The sequence below is a fragment of the Vipera berus genome (genome assembly GCF_964194415.1).
Source record: "Vipera berus genome assembly, chromosome: 2".
Lineage (NCBI taxonomy): Eukaryota > Metazoa > Chordata > Lepidosauria > Squamata > Viperidae > Vipera > Vipera berus.
In genome coordinates this window covers 58080011-58105659 of record NC_138203.1, presented here as the reverse complement: position 1 = coordinate 58105659, position 25649 = coordinate 58080011, and the positions used below count along the sequence as shown (strand labels likewise).

Below are 25649 nucleotides of genomic sequence, written 5' to 3'. Positions count from 1 at the left end.
ACCAGCTAGTATATCTGATATGCATTTATTTTTTTACTCTAGAATCAAACTGAAAATGTTACAAGAAGCAAAAGAAAATGGAGACTTTGAGCTACCAGACTAGGTCTTGTACTATCAAGCAACCCCACTAACATGGTTAAAAGAATGGATAACTCTTAGGAAAAAAAGATTATTATGCCTAGAAGGGCATGACCTACAACTTGGATGGCATGCAAAATTCACAAATGCTTTCAAAACCACTATGTAAGAAATGCTCTGCTTTTGACATGGGAAAAGGTAAAATCAAGAACTTATATGAAAATATTAGATGGATTTCAACAATGGAGGCGTTCGTACACCCAAACTTAATTAATTATGAGAAACTTGTGACTTATGAAGATATTTTGAATACTGATGGGAAACTACAAACTAAACAAGAATTGGAAGAACAGGGCATTGAGCTATCATGGTGGCCACATCTGCAAATTCAAATGAGATATGAGGAAGATGCAAAAATATATGGTTTTTACAAAGATCACACAACATTAGACCAGATGCTATTGTCATCAGATGACAAATTGATTAAGAAACTGTACAGGTTTCTGTTAAATTTAAAGATGGAAGATGAACAACTTAAAGAAACAATGATAACTTGGGCAAAAACCTTTGGGCACAATGTAGAGTTAGAAAAATGGCAAAACGTATGGGAAAGAAACTACAAAATAACAAGGGCAGCTACTTATAAAGAAAATTTATATAAAATGTTCTATTGATGGAATTTACCACCTGCAAGACTGTTTAAAAATATGTCTAGCAATTGTTGGAAATGCAGAGAAAATCCAGGCATATATTATCATCTTTGATGGACATGCCCTAAAGCAAAGAACTATTGGTCAAAAATACATAGGTGACTAGAAAAGATGATAGGAGCACATGTAGACTATAAACCAGAATTATTTCTTTTAGGCATAATTTCAGAAAATTATAATAAGAAATGTGTATACTTAATATTACATACATTAACAGCAGCGAGAATTACATTTGTTCAATACTGGAAAAATGAAGAAATACCATCTGAAGAAGACATCATTAAGAAAATTTTGGACTGTGCAGAAATGGATAGGCTCACATTGAAAATGAAGGAGAAGCAAGATTCAAAATACTTTCAAACATGGGAAATTTTTTATAAATGGTTAGAAAAACAGAATAAAGGGTAGGGATGGAAATTGTATTACAATTAATGTTAAACATATAAACCCAGACAATGTATTGTTTATTAAATACTAAAGATTGTTACTGTAAATTTTTTTTTAAAATACATAAAAAAATAAATAAAAAGAAACTAGGAAAAAAAATTCTAATTGATGAGACATGTATATGCTCAGAAAAATTCAAAGAAGCAATTACTGGAAGACCCTTAGTGAAATGAGGTCCACTGGGTCATGAATAGTCAGAAATGACTACATGAATTGAAGAACAACAATTCCTTATACCAAATTTCCTTGTGCTTCATTTATTGACATAGACAAGTTCATTTTAACAGCTTTATTTTATTTGAAAATGGGAGACAGTAAGTTGTTTCTTTCTGTTCCATAAGCCCTTAAGAAAAAACCTGAGAATGAGCTGAAAATTTCTGCAGTTGATATATCCAAATCACCAGCTAACTTGCAGGATTTAAATTTCATATTTATAATTGCTTTTTTGAAAAATCAAATGTTACCAAATATGTTTTGGTTCAAATAAATTATCCATTGCAAGTGTTTCTTATAAATCCCACCTGAAAATGATTTTTTCTACATTTTTTGTATGATTGCATAAACAATGGCAGGCTTTAAAAATCCCTCTGATAATGTACTGATGTTATGAATAAATACTTTACAAGTCTGTTTTTATTTAAGTTTTGGGTTTTTTTTTCCAAACAAATCTTATTATTAAATTGTAAAATAGAATTCTCAGAAGTAAATTTTACTTTCAGTTACAAGAATAAGATAATTCTGCCAATACTCTTGACAGACTCCATATCTGAACTGAGAAGCTAACAAAACAACACTGTAATAAATACCGGAGCATAAAAGGATAGAAATAGACAAATACATATTCCCATTCCTATTCCTTTGTTTGTCCCACAGCACCTATATAAATATTGAGGCCATATGATGAGAAAAGATGCTCAATTCTCCCATCTTTGAGGTTTCACCTGCATATTTTTCTAACCACATTTTGATTCCCACGTCTCTCAATCAAGTTCTGAAACAGGAAGTCAGTCCTGCTAAACAGGAAATAAATTGGAGGAAACCTGACTCAAGTTTATGGCTTATTTATCCAGAAACCTGCTGATTGAGTGGGGATTGCATTAATTTTGGCTTTCAGCAGGATACTTCCTCCCTGTGGACAGGAGGACCACAGTGTAAAGATCCTCTTGGACTCAATTGTAAAAGCAGGTGTAGGCTATGGCCTTGGGAAAAAATTCTTTAATCTCATGTCTTCTGATGTCAGAATTTTTCTGTTCTTTTTCATATGAAATTTCATATCCAGAAAATATTCCATCCAGTTTCTGGAAATCCAAAAATTCATTCCTTTTTTTTAAAAAAAGAATAATTTTCCTTGCTTTCTAAATAAGTCTTTGCCAAGCACAAAGAATCAGGACGATTAAGTTCAATTAAGAAGATTTATTGCTCAAGCCTATACACAAGACTCTGCTCAATTAAGAGTCAGCACTAAATTGGCACTGGATAAGAGTCAAAGGAATTCAAGGGAGAACTGGACTTGGAGCATTTGTGGACACATAACAATTCTAGAGTGAGTCTTCCCTTGACTCCACACCTAGGCTCTGCCTCTTCTTCTCCTGGAGTCTCTGTTTCTATCATTTAATTATTTGCAATATTCCCAAATCACCTATCATATGAAATATTTTTATTTATATGTGGAATGTATAAAACATGCTATTTAAAAAACCCAGCAGCATACAAAAAGCAAAAATATCAAATGTGTCAACTCGGGGCTTATTTTTTCCCCTAAAAGCCACTGTATATAATTGCAAACATAGATATTGCTTATTTCATTTACTTACTTGTGACCCATTTCATGGGCAATAGTAAATGCAAGATTCAGACCGTTGTCCTCTGCAATTATACATTTTCGTTTTTCACTACACATGCCATTCAAATATGCTATTCCTAAAAGATATAAGAATGATAATTATTTACCATATTTGATATTAACTGAGTAAATTCATTTCCTGTTATTACTAATGTTTGCATATGCTTACCAAAAATACCCCTCCCCAGTAATATTATACTGATAAGTTTCTTTAATTTCTGACAAAAAGTATAACAATTAAAATAGATACAGTATATCTTGCTTTCTTAGGATGCATCCCTAAAAACATACATAATAATGGACATTTCAAGTGTGATGTTTAATTAAGAGTTTTATTATGCAAGGTTACAAGAAGTTACCCATATTGACTAAATCAGTATACTGTTGGTATATATGCTTTGCTACTACTGGCTTTTTTTTCTACATATGTGCTAGAAATTTAGATAGTATTTAAATGATTTATTGCATATTTTGGTTTGTGATTATGTCCTTTCTAAAAGGTTTTGTTTTCCCCAACCCATGTTTTTTAAATCAGTGGACATTTTCTAGTAATACCATAGGCATAGGGCAAACAAGTGCAGTTCCTCTGAAGGAATCAAATACAAAGAAAAAAAAATACAAAAGGATAAAAATAATAGTCTAGTAGCCTAGACCTAGTTTACTATTTAGTGTAATAACAGTCTAACAAATACTGTCTTAACATATCTTTAACATATTCCATGCCAAATTTCTCTGTGTACAAAATAACATGATTTTAATGCATGCCGCAATGTAAATTCAAATTGTGATATGTGCTATTTTGGATGAAATAATAAGGATTTCATCTCAATGTGACTTTGAAATTAATACATCATGGAGCATTCTTAGCAGAAAGTGGCTTTTTCCCACTCATAGTATAAGTTCATCCAGAACAAATTATTCTTTTAAAAAGGAATGGGTTAGTAATGAGGACTTGCAATGAGTGTTATTAATCAACAATCCAATTATACAATAGTGATGTATAACTTCATAGGTTCCCAAAATGTATTTTGAAAACCCTTTTCAAACTGACCATACTTTCTATATTATGACTGGCAAGAATTTACTAGTAAAACCATACTTTCTATTACAAATGCATTCCCTGACTTAGTTTTGGCATTAACACAAATTCTAAAATTAAGCTAACCTGTTGAACTGAGCTTCTTATACATTTATTTAGTAACAAGACAGTAGCAATGCAACGGAATGTAGAAATATCATAAAAGGTAACTAGAAATTAATCTAAGAGCTGAGAGCAAAACTTTCACAACAGCCTGAGACATTCATTTCACACTGCATTAATCTCAACCTTGGAGAAGTAACATAAACATATACAGATGGACTGGCAATGGAAAAATAAAATAAAATGATACAGTGGTGATAAATAAAATAGGGAGTAAATATACTGAGGAAACTATAGGAGATTGTAAGACACGTATATATATCCTGAAACAAGAAATGAGCATCATCAATCTATTAGCCCAATTTCTGAAAGAGAGCAATGAACTACTTCTGCTATCACCAGAACACTGCAAGAAGTCCTCTCTTAACAAACATTCATTCAGTGACTATTTGAAGTTACAAAGGCACTGAATGAATGGTAGTTACAGTTGGTCCTCAAAGTTATGGACATTGCAGAGCCTATGATCACATGATCAAAATTTGGGTGGTCAACCTTCCCACATTTATGACCACAGTGTGTGTTTATCCCACCAGTCTATCTGCCCCCCATTTCTGCCCTTTGCCCCCCACTTGCACTCAGTGCCCCCAGCTATACCTGCCAACCCTTACTGTCCCAGGTGATCTTTGTTGTCTTCTTCCTTCCTCTGACAAGGCACATGTGGCAACTGCTTACTCGCGTGGAGGGAGGTGAAGCAAGAGATCAGCAGGGCAGAGCAGGAGAAGCATGGAGTCCTTGACTAATGACAGCACTGTCCTTGCCTAAGGCTTGCAACTGCGACTACAGGAGCTGTTTTTGCTAGGTGGTTCAGTCACATGACAATTTATCTAATAACCATTTTGCTTAGCAGACCAGTCCCAATTAGAGTTGTTACGTGAGGACCAACTGTAACCAAACAGATATTAAAGGTTTGGGTTGACTATTTCTTACCTCCTTTGATTGCAATGGATAAGCAGAAAATATATCACATATCATTTCAGGTAAGCAACTCGGTGACTGAACACATAGCAACATTTAGCTCTCCATATGGTCCAAATGTTTTAGTGTGTCGATCAGCACTCACTGAAGTCTCTCCTAGAAATTCTCTATTGTTTGTCTCAACCAGGATGAAATGATATATTGGCAAAAAGAATGTACATTTGGTTTACATTTGTGCTTCAAATTTTGCTACTTAACAGTGGTCTTGCCTTTTAATGCTGACATTCCACTGAATGTAGATATATGCATAAATTTACTGAGCATGGTTTTCAGTGAAAAATCATATAAATTGTATAAGAAAACCCACAAGCTATAAATAATAAAAAGGAACTTTATTTTAGGTTTTCCATCTATGCTAAAGGATTTATTTCAAATATATAAAAAGCCAGCTTTTTTATTTATTAGATTCAATGCAACTTTGATTATCAAGTTATACATGAAATCTACAAAAGAAGAAACAGGAGGAGGGAGGGAGGATAAATGAAAAAGAGAAGAAACTATTAAAGCAATCTTTAAAGTACACATATCTCCACTTCAATTACAATCTGGCAGGTTTAGCCCAGCAAGCAGGTCAGATCTAGGAGCAAACCCACCTTCACTCAGAATAAATTGAATATTTTTCATTCAGAAGGAAATGTAATACTGTTTGGAACAGGCAAATATACATTTCTCTGGACAAACATATTTCTATTGTTACTTGACCCATATCTAAAACTCTACTTCCCTTCTTCTCCCTTTGTGTCTGTGCTTGTGCAATATCCAGTATACATTGGCTTCAAATTCTTGGTTCAAAGTGAAATGAATCCTTAGACATTATCAGCCTTCAGAGGGTGATGCATTCCAGGGACCTGTGCTGGCATGCCTCAGAAGCTTTATAACAAGTTTAAATCATTGGCAGAGGGCCAAGGCTAAATCGTACCTTAAAAATAATTATTGTGTCAAAGATCAATAATCCCTATCGCTTCTTTAATATAAATTAATATGACATATACAAAACCTAAAAATAGAAGTATAAGGAAGGTAAAATGTTTTCAATAATTTACAATGAATTATGGATGAAAAAGATGGGAAGTAATTTGATAAGGTATTTCTCTGGTTTGTAGTATCTACAATTAGCGAAAACTGTGTGAAAAGGGATTTTTTTCAGACAGTTTCTTCCCTCAAAAAAATATTCTTCCTTTTAATGATTGAGTATTCTATCTCTAGTCTCAGAGCAGCTACAAGAAGGCTATTTTTCATATTACTTGCTAAACATACCTAAAATGGTGGTAACGCCAAAAAAATGTTTCTAAAGGAAACACAAACAGATTCTAAAATGAATGCCATCTTTCAAACAGTCTTGTCTCAGATCTGATAGGACTTTATACACAATAAACGCAATTGCATCAGATTCACCAGCTGGTAATCTTCATAAACTGATCAGATTTGGAAACCCTTTAATTACCCTTGAAAAGTTTCCAGAAGTTGCAATAGGTATAAATATTGTAGGTAGGCTACTAATTGGCACAAGATTCAGGAATTATGTGATTTTTACTTAATTAAAACATTAGTAAGTAATTGCTTTCTGACCACAATTTAAAGCATTTATAATAAACTTTAAAGTCCCAAATCGGCTTAAGGCTTGACTTCTTAACAATTACATTTCCCACTATGAAACAGACCAGGAAGTGAGACTTTTTTTGAAGATGTAACTCCTGTCAAGGCTCTTCATTTTCACCAGCAGTAAAATACCAGTTGAGAGTTGCTTTTGGATCTCTGCTTTCTCAGATTTTAGGAAAATATAAATAAATATTGATATATTTCACCAAACGTTTAACAATGAATTAGCTTTTGTATTAATTTCAGCACTTCTTCAGTGCTAAGTAACTTCTTAAATTCAGTTTTTTGTTTTCCAAAGTTTATTAGTTGCCTTGAATACTTGATAGGGTAGAAAGGTAAGTCATAAGTGAAATAAGTAAAAAATAAATAAAACAACCAGAATTTGGGCTGTGTAAAAATGTTAAAAGTTATCAAATGTTCACTGTTGAAGCTGTGAGGTGGTACAGATTTCATTTCCAAAGGGTACTTCAGAGTATATAGGACTATAGTACTTGTTTATGTCAAGCCAAAGCAGCCATGTCTTTTTCTGGCAACTGCATGAAATATTACTGCTTTGTTACATATAGAATACATGTTACATTTGTTTTCCCATGCATTCCGAAATATACCGTATATACTTGAGTATAAGCCGAATTTTTCAGCCCACTTTTTGGGCTGAAAAATTCCACTTCGGCTTATACTCCAGTCAACAAAAAAAAACTTACCGAGGACTTGTGCGCGGCCGAGGCTTTGGTGCTTCCGGGATCGCCCGCACCTCTCCCAAGCCACCGCCGTCCGAGACCTGCCGAAGTTTGGGGAGGTTTGGGGAGGTGCGCGCGCACCTCCCCAAACTCCGCGCCTTGCCTGCCTGCTTCTTTCCGCAGCGGAAAGAAGCAGGCAGGCAGGGCGCGGAGGAACGGAGACTTGCCGACGTTTGGGGAGGTTTGGGCGCCTCCCCAAACCTCGGCAGGTCTCCGTTCCTCCGCGCAGACCTGCCGACGTTTGGGGAGGTTTGGGCGCCTCCCCAAACCTCCCCAAACCTCGGCAGGTCTCCGTTCCTCCTGCCGACCTTTGGGGAGGTTTGGGCGCCTCCCCAAACCTCCCCAAACCTCGGCAGGTCTCCGTTCCTCCTGCCGACCTTTGGGGAGGTTTGGGCGCCTCCCCAAACGTCCCCAAACCTCGGCAGGTCTCCGTTCCTCCTGCCGACCTTTGGGGAGGTTTGGGCGCCTCCCCAAACCTCAGCAGGTCTCCGTTCCTCCGCGCAGACCTGCCGACGTTTGGGGAGGTTTGGGCGCCTCCCCAAACCTCCCCAAACCTCGGCAGGTCTCCGTTCCTGTTTGGGGAGGTTTGGGCGCCTCCCCAAACCTCGGCAGGTCTCCGTTCCTGTTTGGGGAGGTTTGGGCGCCTCCCCAAACCTCCCCAAACCTCGGCAGGTCTCCGTTCCTCCGCGCAGACCTGCCGACCTTTGGGGAGGTTTGGGCGCCTCCCCAAACATCCCCAAACCTCGGCAGGTCTCCGTTCCTCCTGCCGACCTTTGGGGAGGTTTGGGCGCCTCCCCAAACCTCGGCAGGTCTCCGTTCCTCCGCGCAGACCTGCCGACGTTTGGGGAGGTTTGGGCGCCTCCCCAAACCTCCCCAAACCTCGGCAGGTCTCCGTTCCTGTTTGGGGAGGTTTGGGCGCCTCCCCAAACCTCCCCAAACCTCGGCAGGTCTCCGTTCTTCCTGCCGACCTTTGGGGAGGTTTGGGCGCCTCCCCAAACCTCCCCAAACCTCGGCAGGTCTCTGTTCCTGTTTGGGGAGGTTTGGGCGCCTCCCCAAACGTCCCCAAACCTCGGCAGGTCTCCGTTCCTGTTTGGGGAGGTTTGGGCGCCTCCCCAAACCTCCCCAAACCTCGGCAGGTCTCCGTTCCTCCGCGCAGACCTGCCGACCTTTGGGGAGGTTTGGGCGCCTCCCCAAACCTCCCCAAACCTCGGCAGGTCTCCGTTCCTGTTTGGGGAGGTTTGGGCGCCTCCCCAAACCTCGGCAGGTCTCCGTTCCTCCGCACAGACCTGCCGACCTTTGGGGAGGTTTGGGCGCCTCCCCAAACGTCCCCAAACCTTGGCAGGTCTCCGTTCCTGTTTGGGGAGGTTTAGGCGCCTCCCCAAACCTCCCCAAACCTCGGCAGGTCTCCGTTCCTCCGCACAGACCTGCCGACGTTTGGGGAGGTTTGGGCGCCTCCCCAAACCTCCCCAAACCTCGGCAGGTCTCCGTTCCTGTTTGGGGAGGTTTGGGCGCCTCCCCAAACCTCCCCAAACCTCGGCAGGTCTCCGTTCCTCCGCGCAGACCTGCCGACCTTTGGGGAGGTTTGGGCGCCTCCCCAAACGTCCCCAAACCTCGGCAGGTCTCCGTTCCTGTTTGGGGAGGTTTGGGCGCCTCCCCAAACCTCCCCAAACCTCGGCAGGTCTCCGTTCCTCCGCGCAGACCTGCCGACCTTTGGGGAGGTTTGGGCGCCTCCCCAAACGTCCCCAAACCTCGGCAGGTCTCCGTTCCTGTTTGGGGAGGTTTGGGCGCCTCCCCAAACCTCCCCAAACCTCGGCAGGTCTCCGTTCCTCCGCGCAGACCTGCCGACCTTTGGGGAGGTTTGGGCGCCTCCCCAAACGTCCCCAAACCTCGGCAGGTCTCCGTTCCTGTTTGGGGAGGTTTGGGCGCCTCCCCAAACCTCCCCAAACCTCGGCAGGTCTCCGTTCCTCCGCGCAGACCTGCCAACGTTTGGGGAGGTTTGGGCGCCTCCCCAAACCTCCCCAAACCTCGGCAGGTCTCCGTTCCTGTTTGGGGAGGTTTGGGCGCCTCCCCAAACCTCCCCAAACCTCGGCAGGTCTCCGTTCCTCCGCGCAGACCTGCCGACCTTTGGGGAGGTTTGGGCGCCTCCCCAAACCTCGGCAGGTCTCCGTTCTTCCTGCCGACGTTTGGGGAGGTTTGGGCGCCTCCCCAAACCTCCCCAAACGTCGGCAGGTCTGAGCGGAGGAACGGAGACCTGCCGAGGTTTGGGGAGGTTTGGGGAGGCGCCCAAACCTCCCCAAAGGTCGGCAGGAGGAACGGAGACCTGCCGAGGTTTGGGGAGGCGCCCAAACCTCCCCAAAGGTCGGCAGGAGGAACGGAGACCTGCCGAGGTTTGGGGAGGTTTGGGGAGGCGCCCAAACCTCCCCAAAGGTCGGCAGGAGGAACGGAGACCTGCCGAGGTTTGGGGAGGTTTGGGGAGGCGCCCAAACCTCCCCAAAGGTCGGCAGGAGGAACGGAGACCTGCCGAGGTTTGGGGAGGTTTGGGGAGGCGCCCAAACCTCCCCAAAGGTCGGCAGGTCTGCGCGGAGGAACGGAGACCTGCAGAGGTTTGGGGAGGTTTGGGGAGGCGCCCAAACCTCCCCAAAGGTCGGCAGGAGGAACGGAGACCTGCCGAGGTTTGGGGAGGTTTGGGGAGGCGCCCAAACCTCCCCAAAGGTCGGCAGGAGGAACGGAGACCTGCCGAGGTTTGGGGAGGCGCCCAAACCTCCCCAAAGGTCGGCAGGTCTGCGCGGAGGAACGGAGACCTGCCGAGGTTTGGGGAGGTTTGGGGAGGCGCCCAAACCTCCCCAAAGGTCGGCAGGAGGAACGGAGACCTGCCGAGGTTTGGGGAGGTTTGGGGAGGCGCCCAAACCTCCCCAAAGGTCGGCAGGAGGAACGGAGACCTGCCGAGGTTTGGGGAGGCGCCCAAACCTCCCCAAAGGTCGGCAGGAGGAACGGAGACCTGCCGAGGTTTGGGGAGGCGCCCAAACCTCCCCAAAGGTCGGCAGGAGGAACGGAGACCTGCCGAGGTTTGGGGAGGTTTGGGGAGGCGCCCAAACCTCCCCAAAGGTCGGCAGGAGGAACGGAGACCTGCCGAGGTTTGGGGAGGTTTGGGGAGGCGCCCAAACCTCCCCAAAGGTCGGCAGGAGGAACGGAGACCTGCCGAGGTTTGGGGAGGTTTGGGGAGGCGCCCAAACCTCCCCAAAGGTCGGCAGGTCTGCGCGGAGGAACGGAGACCTGCAGAGGTTTGGGGAGGTTTGGGGAGGCGCCCAAACCTCCCCAAAGGTCGGCAGGAGGAACGGAGACCTGCCGAGGTTTGGGGAGGTTTGGGGAGGCGCCCAAACCTCCCCAAAGGTCGGCAGGAGGAACGGAGACCTGCCGAGGTTTGGGGAGGTTTGGGGAGGCGCCCAAACCTCCCCAAAGGTCGGCAGGTCTGCGCGGAGGAACGGAGACCTGCAGAGGTTTGGGGAGGTTTGGGGAGGCGCCCAAACCTCCCCAAAGGTCGGCAGGAGGAACGGAGACCTGCCGAGGTTTGGGGAGGCGCCCAAACCTCCCCAAAGGTCGGCAGGTCTGCGCGGAGGAACGGAGACCTGCCGAGGTTTGGGGAGGTTTGGGGAGGCGCCCAAACCTCCCCAAAGGTCGGCAGGAGGAACGGAGACCTGCCGAGGTTTGGGGAGGCGCCCAAACCTCCCCAAAGGTCGGCAGGAGGAACGGAGACCTGCCGAGGTTTGGGGAGGCGCCCAAACCTCCCCAAAGGTCGGCAGGAGGAACGGAGACCTGCCGAGGTTTGGGGAGGCGCCCGAACCTCCCCAAAGGTCGGCAGGAGGAACGGAGACCTGCCGAGGTTTGGGGAGGTTTGGGGAGGCGCCCAAACCTCCCCAAAGGTCGGCAGGAGGAACGGAGACCTGCCGAGGTTTGGGGAGGCGCCCAAACCTCCCCAAAGGTCGGCAGGAGGAACGGAGACCTGCCGAGGTTTGGGGAGGTTTGGGGAGGCGCCCAAACCTCCCCAAAGGTCGGCAGGAGGAACGGAGACCTGCCGAGGTTTGGGGAGGTTTGGGGAGGCGCCCAAACCTCCCCAAAGGTCGGCAGGAGGAACGGAGACCTGCCGACGTTTGGGGAGGTTTGGGGAGGCGCCCAAACCTCCCCAAAGGTCGGCAGGAGGAACGGAGACCTGCCAACGAGCCGCGGCCACACAGGGTATTCCTGTGTATTCAGGCTTGCAAAATGGCGGATCGAGCCTCTGCTGGCGGCAGAGGCTTGCAGAACGGCGGATCGGCTTATACTCGAGTCAATAACTTTTTCCAGTTTTTGGGGGTGAAATTGGGGGTCTCGGCTTATACTCGAGTCGGCTTATACTCAAGTATATACGGTACTTTTCAGAAACATACTTATCAGAACTGCTGCACAACCCTATTTGCTATATGCTGGTTGAAGTCAGTAGCCTAGTTTTGGTATTTTGGACCAGCTAATGTTATTCAAAAGCAATACATGAAGAGCCAATAGGATGTGCAACACTCTCCAGGAAGGATGAAAAACAGCATGAAATGGTGCCTCCAAGTCTAAATCCAACAAACAACTTCAAAAAAGAAAAAAAATCATGCATTAGTATCAAAAGCCACCAGCAAAACTGAAAGGATCATATTGCTTCTTTCTGATGGAGATAGCCTATATAGGCAAGCAAAGCATTCTGTCTCAAAATCAAGCCCGGATGGGAAAAATAAACTAATATGAATAAGATGTGTGAGCAGGGCATTTTTTTTTATTAAAAAGTTTTAACATACATTTTATCTTTAACAATCCCCCTCCCCCTCCCACACCCATCCCTCCCTACCCCTCCCCCCCTCCCCCCCCCCCGACTTCCCAGAGCTAAGTACAGGGTATAAAAAAAAACACTCATAAACATCCAAATGCTAACAACCATAAACTCTAAAATCTATCACTCTCTAGCTCATATAGGATAACTACAAACACTATTACTATTAACTATAAAAAAAGAAAAAAGAAAAGAAAGGAAGACTTATTCAAATGCTACATGAAACTTTTTAGTCCCATATTTGTTCTGGATATACTCAATCCATTTTCTCCACTCCATAATGTAACGTTCTTGCGAGTGATCTTTCAAATAAGCCGAAATCTTTGCCATCTCTGCCAGGTCAGAAACCTTTAAAGTCCATTCTTCTATAGTCGGCAGTTCCTCCTTCTTCCAATATTGACCTATTAAGAGTCTTGCTGCCGTAGTTAAATTCAACATCAACTTAATGTCCACAACCGCAACATCTGTAATTATACCTAACAAAAAAAAATTGCGGGCAAAACTTTATCCTTTGCTTGAAAATCTTCTGCATGTTCCACCAAATTTTTATCCAAAAGGCCTTAACCTTTTTACAAGTCCACCATATGTGAAAATATGTTGCATCTTCATCGCCACACCTCCAGCACTTGGGCTGATAATTCGGATACATACTTGCAAGCTTTTTAGGATCTAGATGCCATCTATAAAACATTTTATAAAAGTTCTCTCTTAAATTTTGAGCTTGTGTAAATTTTACGTTCCTCACCCAGATCTTTTCCCACGTGTCCATTGTAATAACTTCTTGAATATTTTGGGCCCATTTTATCATACAATCTTTAACAAGTTCTGTTTCTGAGTCAATTTCTATCAATGCAAGATATATCCGTTTGATATGTGCTGGACCCTGCTTTCTAATTTGCTTTATCAGATTTTCATCAGTCATTGTAAAACCAGTTTTCTGATCTTCTTTCCACCTGGCCCGTAGCTGAATATATTGGAACCAAGTTTGAACAATCTTCTCATCTCGCAAGAGACTGTACGGTTTCAGACACCAAACATTTCTTTCCAAACTTAAAATCTCCTTATACGTAGTCACATCATGTTTGAAACCAACATTTATATTTTCTATTGCGTGTTTTGGGATTGCCCACAATGGTATCTTACAACCTAACTTATGTCTGTACTTCTTCCAAACTCTCAACAATGCTTGTCTTAAAATATGCGCTTTAAACACATTATCTACCTTTTTATCATACAACAAATATGCATGCCAGCCAAACAACAAGTCATGGCCCTCAAGATTTAATAATCTCTCTTGTGTCAAATTAATCCAATCACTTATTCCTGCTAACGCAGCAGCTTCATAATATAATTTAAGATTGGGCATTTTAAGACCACCTCTTTCACGAGTATCCTGCATAATCTTAAGTTTAACTCGTGGCTTTTTCCCTGCCCAAACAAATTTATTGATACCTCGCTGCCATTCCTCCAGATTAGAATCTTTCTTAAGAACCGGTATCATTTGAAATAAGAATAAAAATTTAGGCAGGACATTCATTTTCACTGCTGCGATTTGCCCCAACAAAGACAATTGCAATTTTTCCCAGCTCTCCATTTCTTTTTGGATTTTTCCCCACAATCTTTCATAGTTATTTTTATATAACTTTGTATTAGAGGGTGACAAAAACACCCCCAAATATTTGACCCTTTTAACAATCTCAAATCCAGTTAGTCCTTCTAAAAGAGCCTTTTGCGATACTGTCATATTTTTGGCCAGAATTTTAGTTTTTTGTGCATTAACTTTAAATCCAGAAACCTTCCCATATTGCATTATTATCTCCATCAGGTCCACAACAGAGTTCTCTGGCTGGGTCACTGTAACAACCAGATCGTCTGCGAACGCCCTCAATCTATAATCCTGATCTCTAATTTGAATACCCTTAATTTTTTCCGAGTTCCGAATTTTTATCAATAATATCTCCAATGTTAAAACAAATAATAAAGGTGATAACGGACACCCTTGCCTTGTGCCCTTCTCAATATTACAAGCTTCAGTCAAACTATTGTTAACTATTATTCGGGCAGTTTGTTTTTGATATAATGCCCTAATTGGTTGCAAAAATTTATCCCCAAAATTCATTTTATATAAAACTTTCATCAAAAATTGCCAATTCAGTTGATCAAAAGCTTTTTCCGCATCTAAAAAAATTAGCGCCGCAGGGATCTGGTTATTCCTTTCCAAAAACTCTAACACATCAACTATATGCCTCACATTATTTTTCATTTGCCTACCACTGATAAACCCAGTTTGATCCCCATGAATCACCTGTTGCAGAACCCTCATCAGTCTATTAGCCAACACCTTAGCAAATATCTTATAATCTGTATTTAAAAGTGATATCGGTCTGTAATTTTTTACTTGAGTAGCATCTTGATCTTCCTTCGGTATCAAAGAAATAAAAGCAGTTCTCCAAGACGGAGGCACCTTTCCCCCTCTCTGAATTATCTGAAACAGTTCCTTTAATGGCTTTATCAACTCCATTTGTAAATTTCTGTAATAAACCGCAGTCAAACCATCCGTACCTGGTGCTTTATCCAACTTCAATTCCTTAATTGCTGTAAGAATTTCTTCTTCTGTTATTAATTGGTTAATCTCCTCTTTTTGTGCTTGTATAAGAACCGGGATGCTAGCATTCTCCAAATATACATCAATATCCTTTTCATTAATCTTCTCCTTAGCATATAACTTAGAATAAAAGTCCAGAAAGGCTTCCTTAATAAGATCCTGTTGAAACACCACCTTTCCCTTATGTTCAATTTTGTCTATATTAGAAGCCCTTTGCTTTTTCCTAAGTCTATAAGCTAGCCATCTACCTGGCTTATTAGCATTGCAAAAAGTATTATGCCTAGCAAACCGCAAATTGGTTGCCACTTGGTCAGCCATTAATTTGTCAAATTGTCCTCTTAATAGCTTAATAACCTCCTTAGCCTTCACATCCAATGGGTTCAAAATCAAGGCCTTTTCTTTTTCCCTAATTTCGTTCTCCAATTCTTTCCTTCTGGCTTCCAAAGTACGTCTGTGCTTGTTATTCATATATATCAACACCCCTCTCATATAGGCCTTGCTAGCATCCCAAACCATATCCATAGAAGTATCCTTATTCATATTAATTTCAAAAAAATCCTTCATCCGCTGTTTACATTCTTCCACATTTCTCTGATTTCTAAACAAGTTCTCATTTACGCGCCACGAGCGCCTATCTCTATTGTCCTTATTGATCTCTAACCAAACTGGACTATGGTCAGAAATAGCTCTTGCACAGATCTTTACCTTCTTAATCCTAGAAAAAAAATCATTAGTCAGCAAAATAAAATCAATCCTGGAAAAAGATTGATGTCTATCAGAAAAAAAAGTATAATCCTTTTCATGCAGGTGAGTGTCACGCCAAATATCTCGCAGTTCCAGATCATCCTTCATTTCAAAAAAAGATTTAGGCAATCTGGCATGACTCGGAGAGCGCTTAAAAAAACCAGCCTTATCCATCTGTACGTCCAAAACTCCATTCCAATCCCACATAAAAATAAACGATTTGTAATCCAATTGAGTAAGCTTTGTATGAAGTGAGCTAAAAAAATCAGCTTGCTGTTGATTAGGAGCATACAGTCCAACTAAAAGCGTTTTTTTGCCTTCAAGCAGCAAATCTATCATAACATATCTTCCATGCTTATCTGCTTCAATTAATTCCGCTTATAAAGCGCTTTTAACATAAACAACCACTCCATTTTTCTTATTCATCGCAGATGCAACAAATTGCGTGCCCAGTCTTGAGTTCGATAAATACTTTTGGTCCATAGCCCTAATATGCGTTTCTTGCAAACATATAACATCAATCTTGAATTGTTTTAAATATTGAAAAACTTTCTTTCTCTTCTGTGGTGAATTTAGTCCATTAACATTCCAGGTTAGAAATTTAGTCGCCATGCGTGGCATCCCGAAGCTGTTGGAGCACATCTTTAATAGCCCCTCTGTCTTCTTTGGGCCGCGCTCCTCCCACTGCTTCACTGTAAGTACGCTTTGAAAGTTCCATAAACTTCTGTTGGTCTTGCTCTTTTATTTGTTTTGCTCGTTTTATAGCGGCACGTGTCACCCTCTGCTCTCCAGCAACAGCCAACGAGGCTATAATTTGATCCCCTCCAGCACCATTCTCCTCTTTCTGTCCACCTTCAGCCTCTTGGGATTTCCCTTCTCCAAATCCCTTTGCAGCTTCCAGAAGTGATAGTGGGGTCGCTTTTAAAACATCATTGTAGAAGTCACGTGCCTGTGTCACAGTAACCAGACGGTATCTTTTTCCTTCATACATCACCACCAATCCGACAGGAATCTCCCATCTAAACTTTATTTCACGTTGCTTAAGTTCTTGCACAAGAAATGCAAAATCCTTCCTTCTCCTTAAAATCTTTGGAGGAACTTCTTTTAAAACCAAAACTTCTTGGTCAGCAATCACAACTTTAGTATCATAAGCGGCTTGAATAACTTCATCTCTGGTTTCTCTCTTAGTAAAATAAACCACCACATCTCTAGGTAGCTTCCTCTGTCTAGCAATCCATGAGTTTACACGAAAGACTTTATCCATGCATCCCTTTATTTCAGATGCTGGCTGACCCAATACTTCTTCCAAAGCCTCAGAAATCAGCTGCTTTAGGTCTTCTTTAGGATTCTCTTTTAAGCCCCTGATTCTGATAGCATACTGCATCTGGTGATACTGGATAAGACTCAATTCTCCGTCCATTCTATCCCTTAAATCTTCATTCTCCAGTACCTTTACTTCTAATATAGCATTTTTTTGACTCAGATCCTCCACTTTTTCGTCCAAACTTTGCACACATTCAGCCACGCTTTGCACTATAGACAAAATGTCTACCCTCATCGCACTAAACTTCTCTTCTATCCTCTCCTCCAATTTCTCCAATTTCTCCTCCACCTTTGCCAGCTTGTCACCCAGCATTTCTGATATTACCTGGGATTGTTTTTCCAAAGCATCTTCTAAATCCTTCGATGTCAGTGCAGCAGGAGGAAGCAAAGCTTGCAACGATGTCTGTTGCACCGGGGAAGTTCCCGCACTCCGAAGAGTTTTTGAGGGAGGTTTAGCCGCCATCTTTTCACTTTCACTTGTTGCGCACTTTCACTTTAAGTTTATAAAGTCCATTAAGCTAAAGAGTAAAAATAAAAGTCCTCTTCACCTTGACCTCCTGTACCGCTCTGCCTGCTCCTTTTATTCCAAGGTCTTTCCTTCTGGCAGGGGTGGTCGCAAACGCCTGGCTCTGCTCCAAAAATCCCGGAGCAGAGACGCTGAACAGCTGGGAGCAACCCAGGCTACGGGGGAGTTCAATCCTTCAGCCGCCCAAGCTTTAAGCTCAGGCGGCCCCGGAGAACTCAACCCCTACCTGGGGCCTCACCCCCTCCTCTTCTCCTGAGGAGGGGGCTTCAAATCCACCCGAACAGCTGATCGGCGCTGTTTCGGGTGAAAACAACTCAGCTGAGCAGCGGGGAGCCCGAAACGGCTGTCTCCGGCGCCGCGCCGCCACCGGAAGTCGGCTTTTTTTTTTTTAAAGTAAACTGTATCGCACAAAAAAAAGCAAAATTCTGTTGCTCCGAATGTCAGTCCCATTACCGTGCTGAAATATTTTGAGGAAGTAACAGAAGATTTCTTTACACCAGAAAGCAACTGAGAATTTGCCAAGATAACAGGAAATTTCCCAACACCTCCCAAGAAACAGTTCATCTAATGCATGGTGGACTATCTTAATTAGTCTTCTTACCCTGCAGAGGATTAATCCCAATAAATCTTAATTACAACAAATAATCCCATCCCAATAACAAAAAAGCTTCAACAAAGAATAGCCCAAAGCACATATTACAATAGAGAGCAGTTCCCTGAAGATGGGTTCCAGCACGAATCCAAAAACTCAGAAGAGTAAACTTCTGGTCCCAGTTACAAACCCAGATTGGATCAGCTTCTCCATTCCTAAATGGTTATTTCACTTCATGCAGATAACTGTACCCAGAATGTTCCTTATTGAATAAGCAAACTCAGATATCCATTGTTTTTACAGATTGCGAAATACTCATGTCAGGACAGTCTCAGTTTGTCTGGTGAAATCTTACCATGCACCAAGTTGGAAGATAGCAGCATAAGTCCCAATATTATTATGACCGATTCCTGAAAATAAGATTACTGTGTGGCAGAATGGGTGGTGTATGAACAGACGTCTTATTTTATCCTGATCACTCAGAGCTTTTTTACACAGCCTAAGCCAGGGGTAGGCAACCTCAGCTCTTTTATGACTCATGGACTTCAACTCCCAGAATTCCTGAGTCAGCTAAGTGACCTATGACTCAGGAATTCTGGGAGTTGAAGTCCATGAGTCATAAAAGAGCCGAGCCTACCCCTGGCCTAAGCTAATCGTATACTGAAGATAACTCAGCAAATTGATGTGCAATACATTACATTACAATACCTTTGGAACTTGTGGGTTTTTTTTCCTTTTCACAGTAGATAAGAGTTCTATTAACTACTCCAGGTTGCTTTAGATATGGGTCTTCCCCCTGGTGTTTGGCAACTATTTGTCTTTTAACAAGGGGAGAGACAGGGTTCTCCTCCTACTGGGAGGACAAAGTAGGAGAGCAGAAGGGGGAGCTTAGCAAAGTGACCTACTTCTCCACTTGACCAGCAGCCGAAGAGTCACTTTCTTTGCTTTCTCTTCTTTTTTTCAGCCAGCAACCCAATAAAGGGAAGATAAACTACTTTTCCTCCTTCTTTCCCTACTCTGCAGGATATCCATGGCAAGAGAAGGAAAGAGATTGGACCTAATGGGTCACTTCAATTTGTCTCCTCTAGTGGCAGAAGTAGAGAGGAGAGAAACTGGGGGGAGTGGGAGAACGAAGCCCATGACCTCTGGTTTCAGTTTTCCGGGAAACCAGGATGGAGAACTATCAACAGAAGAACCATTTTCCATTCCTTCTCTGTTTGTCTCCTTCTTTCTTGGCAAAAGAAATAGGGAGAGAGATTGAGGGACCAGGTCTTTTCTCTATCCCAATTTCTCTTGCTGTATGAGAAGTAGCAGATAATATCTCTTTTAACAGTAGAGTGCTGGTCTGTGACCATAATAAAGATTGGTTGATTCAGGTTCCGATTGCATCGAGGCGATTATTTCACAGGGTTGAAAAATTGAAAGCAGAATACCCATGGTTCTTCTGCTGCCATTTACTGGTATCGAAGGAGATATTCCCTACCCTGCTTCTCTCCTCTCTCTACTTTTTGTGAACAGAGAGCCTCTATTTTTCCTTACTGCCAAAACAAATTAGGAATTGGAAATGCAAGCAGCACTTTTTTTCCCTGGAATACTTTTACATATAGCACTTTAGTGTCTAGTATTGGATAACAACATTTCAGTGCTGCTGACTAAAAGAGCTATCAAAAAGAAAAGAGTGGAGCACCTACTTCAGTGACCAGAATTATAATAAATCATGTAGAGATAAAAAAAAATCCTGAGATTTTCAAATCTTACACAAAGCAATAGACATGAGCAAAAAAGCTAAAACTGTAAGTTTGTTGTTGTTAGTTGCGAAGTCGTGTCTGACCCATCGCGACCCCATGGACAATGTTCCTCTAGGCCTTCCTGTCCTCTACCATCCTCTGGAGTCCATTTAAGCTCACACCTACTGCTTCAGTGACTCCATCCAGCCATCTCATTCTGTCGTCCCCTCAATTCTTTGACGCTCAGCCTTTCTTATGGTCCAACTTTCACAGCCATACATTGCAACTGGGAAAACCATGGCCTTGACTATATGCACTTTTGTTGGCAGGGTGATGTCTCTGCTTTTGAGTGTGCTGTTCAGATTTGCCATAGCATTCCTCCCCAGGAGCAAGCATCTTTTAATTTCTTGGCTGCAGTACCCATCTGCGGTGATCTTGGAGCCCAGGAAAATAAAATCTGTCACTACCTCCATTTCTTCCCCAAAAACTCTAAGTAGTATTTGACTTATAACTATTTGTTTATGGTTATAAGACTGTTGTTTCCAGTGCAATTGAAGTTACAATTGCACTGGAAAAAGTGACCTATGACCTCATGCTTATGACCATCGCATAATCCCCCATGATCAAAATTTGGGCACTTGGCAAATAACATATATTTACAAGAGTTGCAATGTACCATGGTCACATCTGTGACTTTCCTACTGGGCTTCTAACTAGTAAAATCAATAGGGAGAGCTGGATTAGCCTAACAACTGTGTAATTCAATTAACTGCAATGAATGGCTTAACAACCATAACAAAAAAGATTGCAAAATTGAATGCAATTCACTTAACAACTGCCTTGCTTTGCAATCGAATTTCTAATCTCAATTGTGGTCATAAGCCTATCTGAATTTTGTGATTGTGGCTTTCTGATTTTTGACAAATTGCAGTGATGAAAAACATTCTTTTCAGACAAAACAGATATCACCAAACAATTGTCCCATTTAATTTTATTTTGCCATTCATTTTCTACATCCCATTAAAATTATATAGCAGTCTAGAATTCCTTTTAGAAGACGAGTTTTCCTTGGAAAGCTGCACTGTCTTTGGAACAAGGTGCTCCAAATTTAGAACCACTTTAGAAAGACAGCAGAGTGTTTCAAGTGCTATCTTCGGAAAGAAGGGAAAAAGCAGTTAAGTAGGAAACATTTGCTGGAGAAGCTGGGTCTGAAAAAGAGACAACGCTGGTGCAGGAAACCGGGAGATAAAGCAGCTGGGTGAATGAATGCTTGCTGACGCTTGCTGGGGCAGGTCCATTTTTTCAGCACCATTGTAACTTCAAGTGGTCACTAAACAATTGCCATAAGTTGAGGACTACCCATGTTAGTTTTTTCCCCCTTAATCCCACTACTGCAAAGACTGATAATATTCTATGCCTGTAATAGTTGTGATAATGTAAAAATGCCCTTGCTTTTTTAAATAAATTAACTTTAGAATCTAGATGCAACGAGATCAGTATTTTATTCATTTTATTTCTTATTAGACAATGTTGTAGTTAAGCATGAAACTTGTATAAAACATTAGCTACTGAATTCAAATCAATTATTTTTTGCGAACTAGTTTCAGGTCTTGCCTTTTGCTATTAATTAGAAAACAAAAACTAGATTGAAAGGAACAGCTGCTCCTGTTTAACCATCACAGCATTAGGTAAGGAAGATTTCCTTCTCTCTCCTTCTCTCTCTCTCTCTCCCTCCCTCTCCCCCCACTTGTGTGTGTGTGTGTGTGTAAGAGAGAGAGAGAGAGAGAGAGAGAGAGAGAGAGAGAGAGTGTTAGTTCTTTCCTTTTTCCTGTCGCTTCTTATTAACACAGCTGGAATGGTTCCAAGGTAAAATCCACAGAGAGAGTACAATTGATCTTCTGTAATAGTTAAGTCTTTACCAGTCAATCTTAGGGATTGTTTAAAAACTTACCTAAAAACTGCAAATTGATACCTTTTCCTTTTGAAGCATCACTGCTTGAAAGCAGAAGGAACATTCTAATTTTATAACAATTAAGTTTAAAGAACCTATTTTCATGCCAGAACATGAAAAAAGAGTTATGTAAGATCCCATACAAAGCTATTCAAAAGTGAATTCCAATAAATTCAAGTAAGATCAAATAAGTACACATAATTGCTAATTCCATGTTGAATCCTATTTTCAAAAATAAATAGTTGATAGTTGCACCCAATTAAACTTTTAAAAGCACAAATATACAGAACAATAAAACAGACAAATTTAGGAATTCATAACTGTTTGTCTTTTTTATATATTCTTTTTCACATGATCAATATATGTCAGGCATGAACAACCGAAACTCACATGTGTAGAATTCAAACTAGATACTTTATAGTTCTATACCCATTTCACAGGAATCTCCCCAGACTGGTAGCTTTTGCTTGGGAAGACTAAATAAGAGTCAAGGGGGTGGGGGTGAGGGTTTAGTAGGAAATCAGTCCATGTCCTCTTGTATTTACATACGGAGTCCAGACTAATTCATGGCCTACATGGCCTGGGTCCGGGTTATTTGAGGGAACACCTGCTGCCGGCATCAAACGCCCTTCGCCCAGTGCGCTCCCACAGGGAGGGTCTGCTCAGGGTTCCGCCGGTGAGAGATTGCCGGCGGGTGACACCCAGGGATAGGGCCTTCTCAGTGGGAGCGCCTGCCCTCTGGAACCAGCTGCCGGTGGAGCTGAGAACTGCCCCCGACCTTCGATCATTCCGCCGGGGCCTGAAGACCTGGCTCTTTGAGCTCTCGGGCCCAGGCTGAGGAGAAATTTTTAATTGGGGTTTTAATTGTGTACAGGGTCAATTTAATATTTTTTAATATGGTTTTAACTTTTGTATGTTGGATTTTTTAATTCCCTGTAAACCGCCCTGAGTCCTCAGGGAAAGGGCGGTATACAAATGCAACTAAATAAATAAATAAATAAATAATTCCTCGCTTGAGCCCTTCTCCCGACTGGGACAGTTCTCTCCAACAATATAGTACATATGTCATTTAATAATTCTTGATTACATAAAAACAGAAGAGTCCAGTTATCCAAAAACTAACATTCTTTGTCTACTTTACACATAGATGAAATGAAAACTGCCAAATGTACAAGCTAGATTCAAAAGATACACAGATACCTGAGATCACACTGCTAACATCTAAAAGGTAATAAAACAGGTAAGCTTCCAAAATATGTTTGTTTTCGCTTTATTGGTATCTTAAAGGTTTTGACTGCTTTCCATCACAACATATTGCCGATAGCCCTTGAAAAGTAAAATCAAGCTTACACATAATGAAGCTAAAACTTAAATGTTTTGGATGCATAATGCTAAGGGAAAAATCAATGGAAAATATCCTGATGCAGGAAAAGGCAAGGTGACTAAATACTATCACTGTTGGCTACAAACATTATTATTATTATTATTTATTAGATTTCTATACCGCCCTATTCCCGAAGGACTCAGGGCGGTTTACAGGGCAAAATAAAAACAGTTAAAACAGTACAAAAATTAAGATAACATTAAAATTAAAATAGGATTAAATAAAAATAGCCCAAATTTAAAATTTGAATTTAAAATTTAAAAATTTAAAAATTTAAAACCCCTCAGTCCAGGCTAGATAAATCAAACAACCAGGTTTTTAGGTCCCAGCGAAATGAACGAAGGTCGGGGGCGGTCCGGAGTTCCACAGGCAGGTCATTCCACAGGGCAGGTGCGCCCACAAAGAACACCCTCCCCCTGGGGATCACCCGCCGGCACTCACTGACCAGCGGCACCCTAAGGAAGCCCTCCCTGTGGGAGTGCACAGGACAATGGGAGATTGATGCTGGCATCAGGTGCTCCCTAAGATAACCCAGACCCATGCCATTTAGGGCTTTATAGGTCATTACCAGCACCTTGAATCTCACCCGGAGGGCAACCGGAAGCCAATGCAGCTCGCGGAGGTGTTACATGGGAGTATCGAGACAATCCCATCACAACTCGCGCGGCCGCATTCTGCACCAGCTGAAGCCTCCGAGTGGCCCTCAAGGGCAGCCCCATGTAGAGAGCATTGCAGTAGTCTACCTGGGAGGTCATCTTGGTCCATATAGGGCCGCAACTGGTGCACCAGGCGAACCTGGGCAAAAGCCCCCCTGGTCACGGCTCCTATATGATCTTCCAACATGAGCTTATAACAACACAAAGATACAATTACTGATACGCAGTCCTGGAGAAATGAAATCCACTGGGGCAGTTTTAAATGAAATCCAGTGGGCCATATCTAAGAAATCAGTTCCAAAAAGTGAGATCCTTTGTCTGAATCAGAAGAAACTAGCCTTAAGAAGAAATGAAGGGCCACAAGCAAAAGTAAAATGTTATTTATTTTTTAAATTTATATGCCAGCCATCTTACTGCTAATATTATGGACCAATTAAAGAAAAAAAATAGACAAGATATAGACAATGCTAGGTAAAAAGAATGAAGAAAAAGCAGATATTTACTGGTCATGAAAATTACTGGTCAGAAACTGATACTTGGTAGAGTAAAGAAGGCTACTAAAGTACAAAGTTATACAACCTCTAGAATCTTTGGACTATGATTTTCATAATCCATGACTTTTGAGTATGCTGACTTGAGCTTTGGGAAATTGAACTCAAGATATCAGCGCAAAAAGAAAAAGATGACAGACTTTGGAAATAATCCATACAAAATTCAGCATTTTATACAATCTGGACATATATTTTTATTAATCGGTTTAAATGATAAATACCTATCATATTTAAAATACAAACAATCACTCTTTAGAACTGTGAGTTCATGCAAAAAACTGATAAGCAGCACTAATAAATACTAACATATCTGAATGGTACATTTATAAGTCTTTAACTTTCATAATTTTCACCCAAATGCATTTGGAAAAAGTTGTATAATGTGTGTAAAAGTTAAGTATAATGTATAAAAAATGATTATAATGTATATCATATTTGAAATACAAATATGTACATTATACTCATATATTTCTGAGTTGTGTTTTCTGTTTTTAATAAACACAAGTGTTTCTCAGATATACATACTTCAAAGCATGACTTGGGGAAAATTAAGTTTGACTTGCAGCTCTCTTTCTGAAAAGAACTAATATTCATTTTCTTTCCTTATACCAAATGTTTTCCATTAGGGAAAAAAGAAGGGAGGATAAAATCTTTTTACATATCTGTTGCTTAAAAAGTATAAATACTATACATTATATACTAAAATTTTGCTATCCGGTGGGGTTGTTTTAAAAAAAAATCCAATGTTTCATTTGCTTCTTAGAATACTCCTGTACATTTTATACTTGGAAATAATTCTTGCTGTGTAATGAAGTTTATTCCTACATAATGCTTATGTGGTTAAACCTTAAATACAGTAAACCTTACAGTAAATATTTCAGTTTTTCTTTGTTATGCTCTACTTCAGAAGTTCTCAGATTTTCTCAGTTCAGTGTCCTTATTGTCTCAGTAATTTTTTCATGGTGCCCCTAGTTCATGTGATGTTCAACTGATGTCAAAACCTTCTGTATTTCTCTTGAAAAAGTTAAATATCCTGTGACACACCTGTGAGTATCCTGTGGGGCCCCAAAGGCTCCATGGTGATCAGCTTGAGAATCATGGCTCTAATTTATAATTCATTATGATTTTGTTTATTGTTTGATACACTC

General features: G+C 41.6%; 1 protein-coding gene across 1 annotated transcript in view; it reads right to left on the bottom strand.

Moving 5' to 3' along the window:
- The window catches only part of ADAMTS19 (ADAM metallopeptidase with thrombospondin type 1 motif 19), a gene marked incomplete at its 5' end in the record, with an annotated part of 123768 nt that overhangs the window by 46954 nt on the left and 51165 nt on the right, over nucleotides 1-25649 (bottom strand). The window contains one exon of the mRNA XM_081316933.1: nucleotides 3050-3155. Within this exon, the coding sequence (XP_081173059.1) occupies nucleotides 3050-3155 (106 nt within the window). The remainder of the gene's footprint in view (nucleotides 1-3049; nucleotides 3156-25649) is intronic.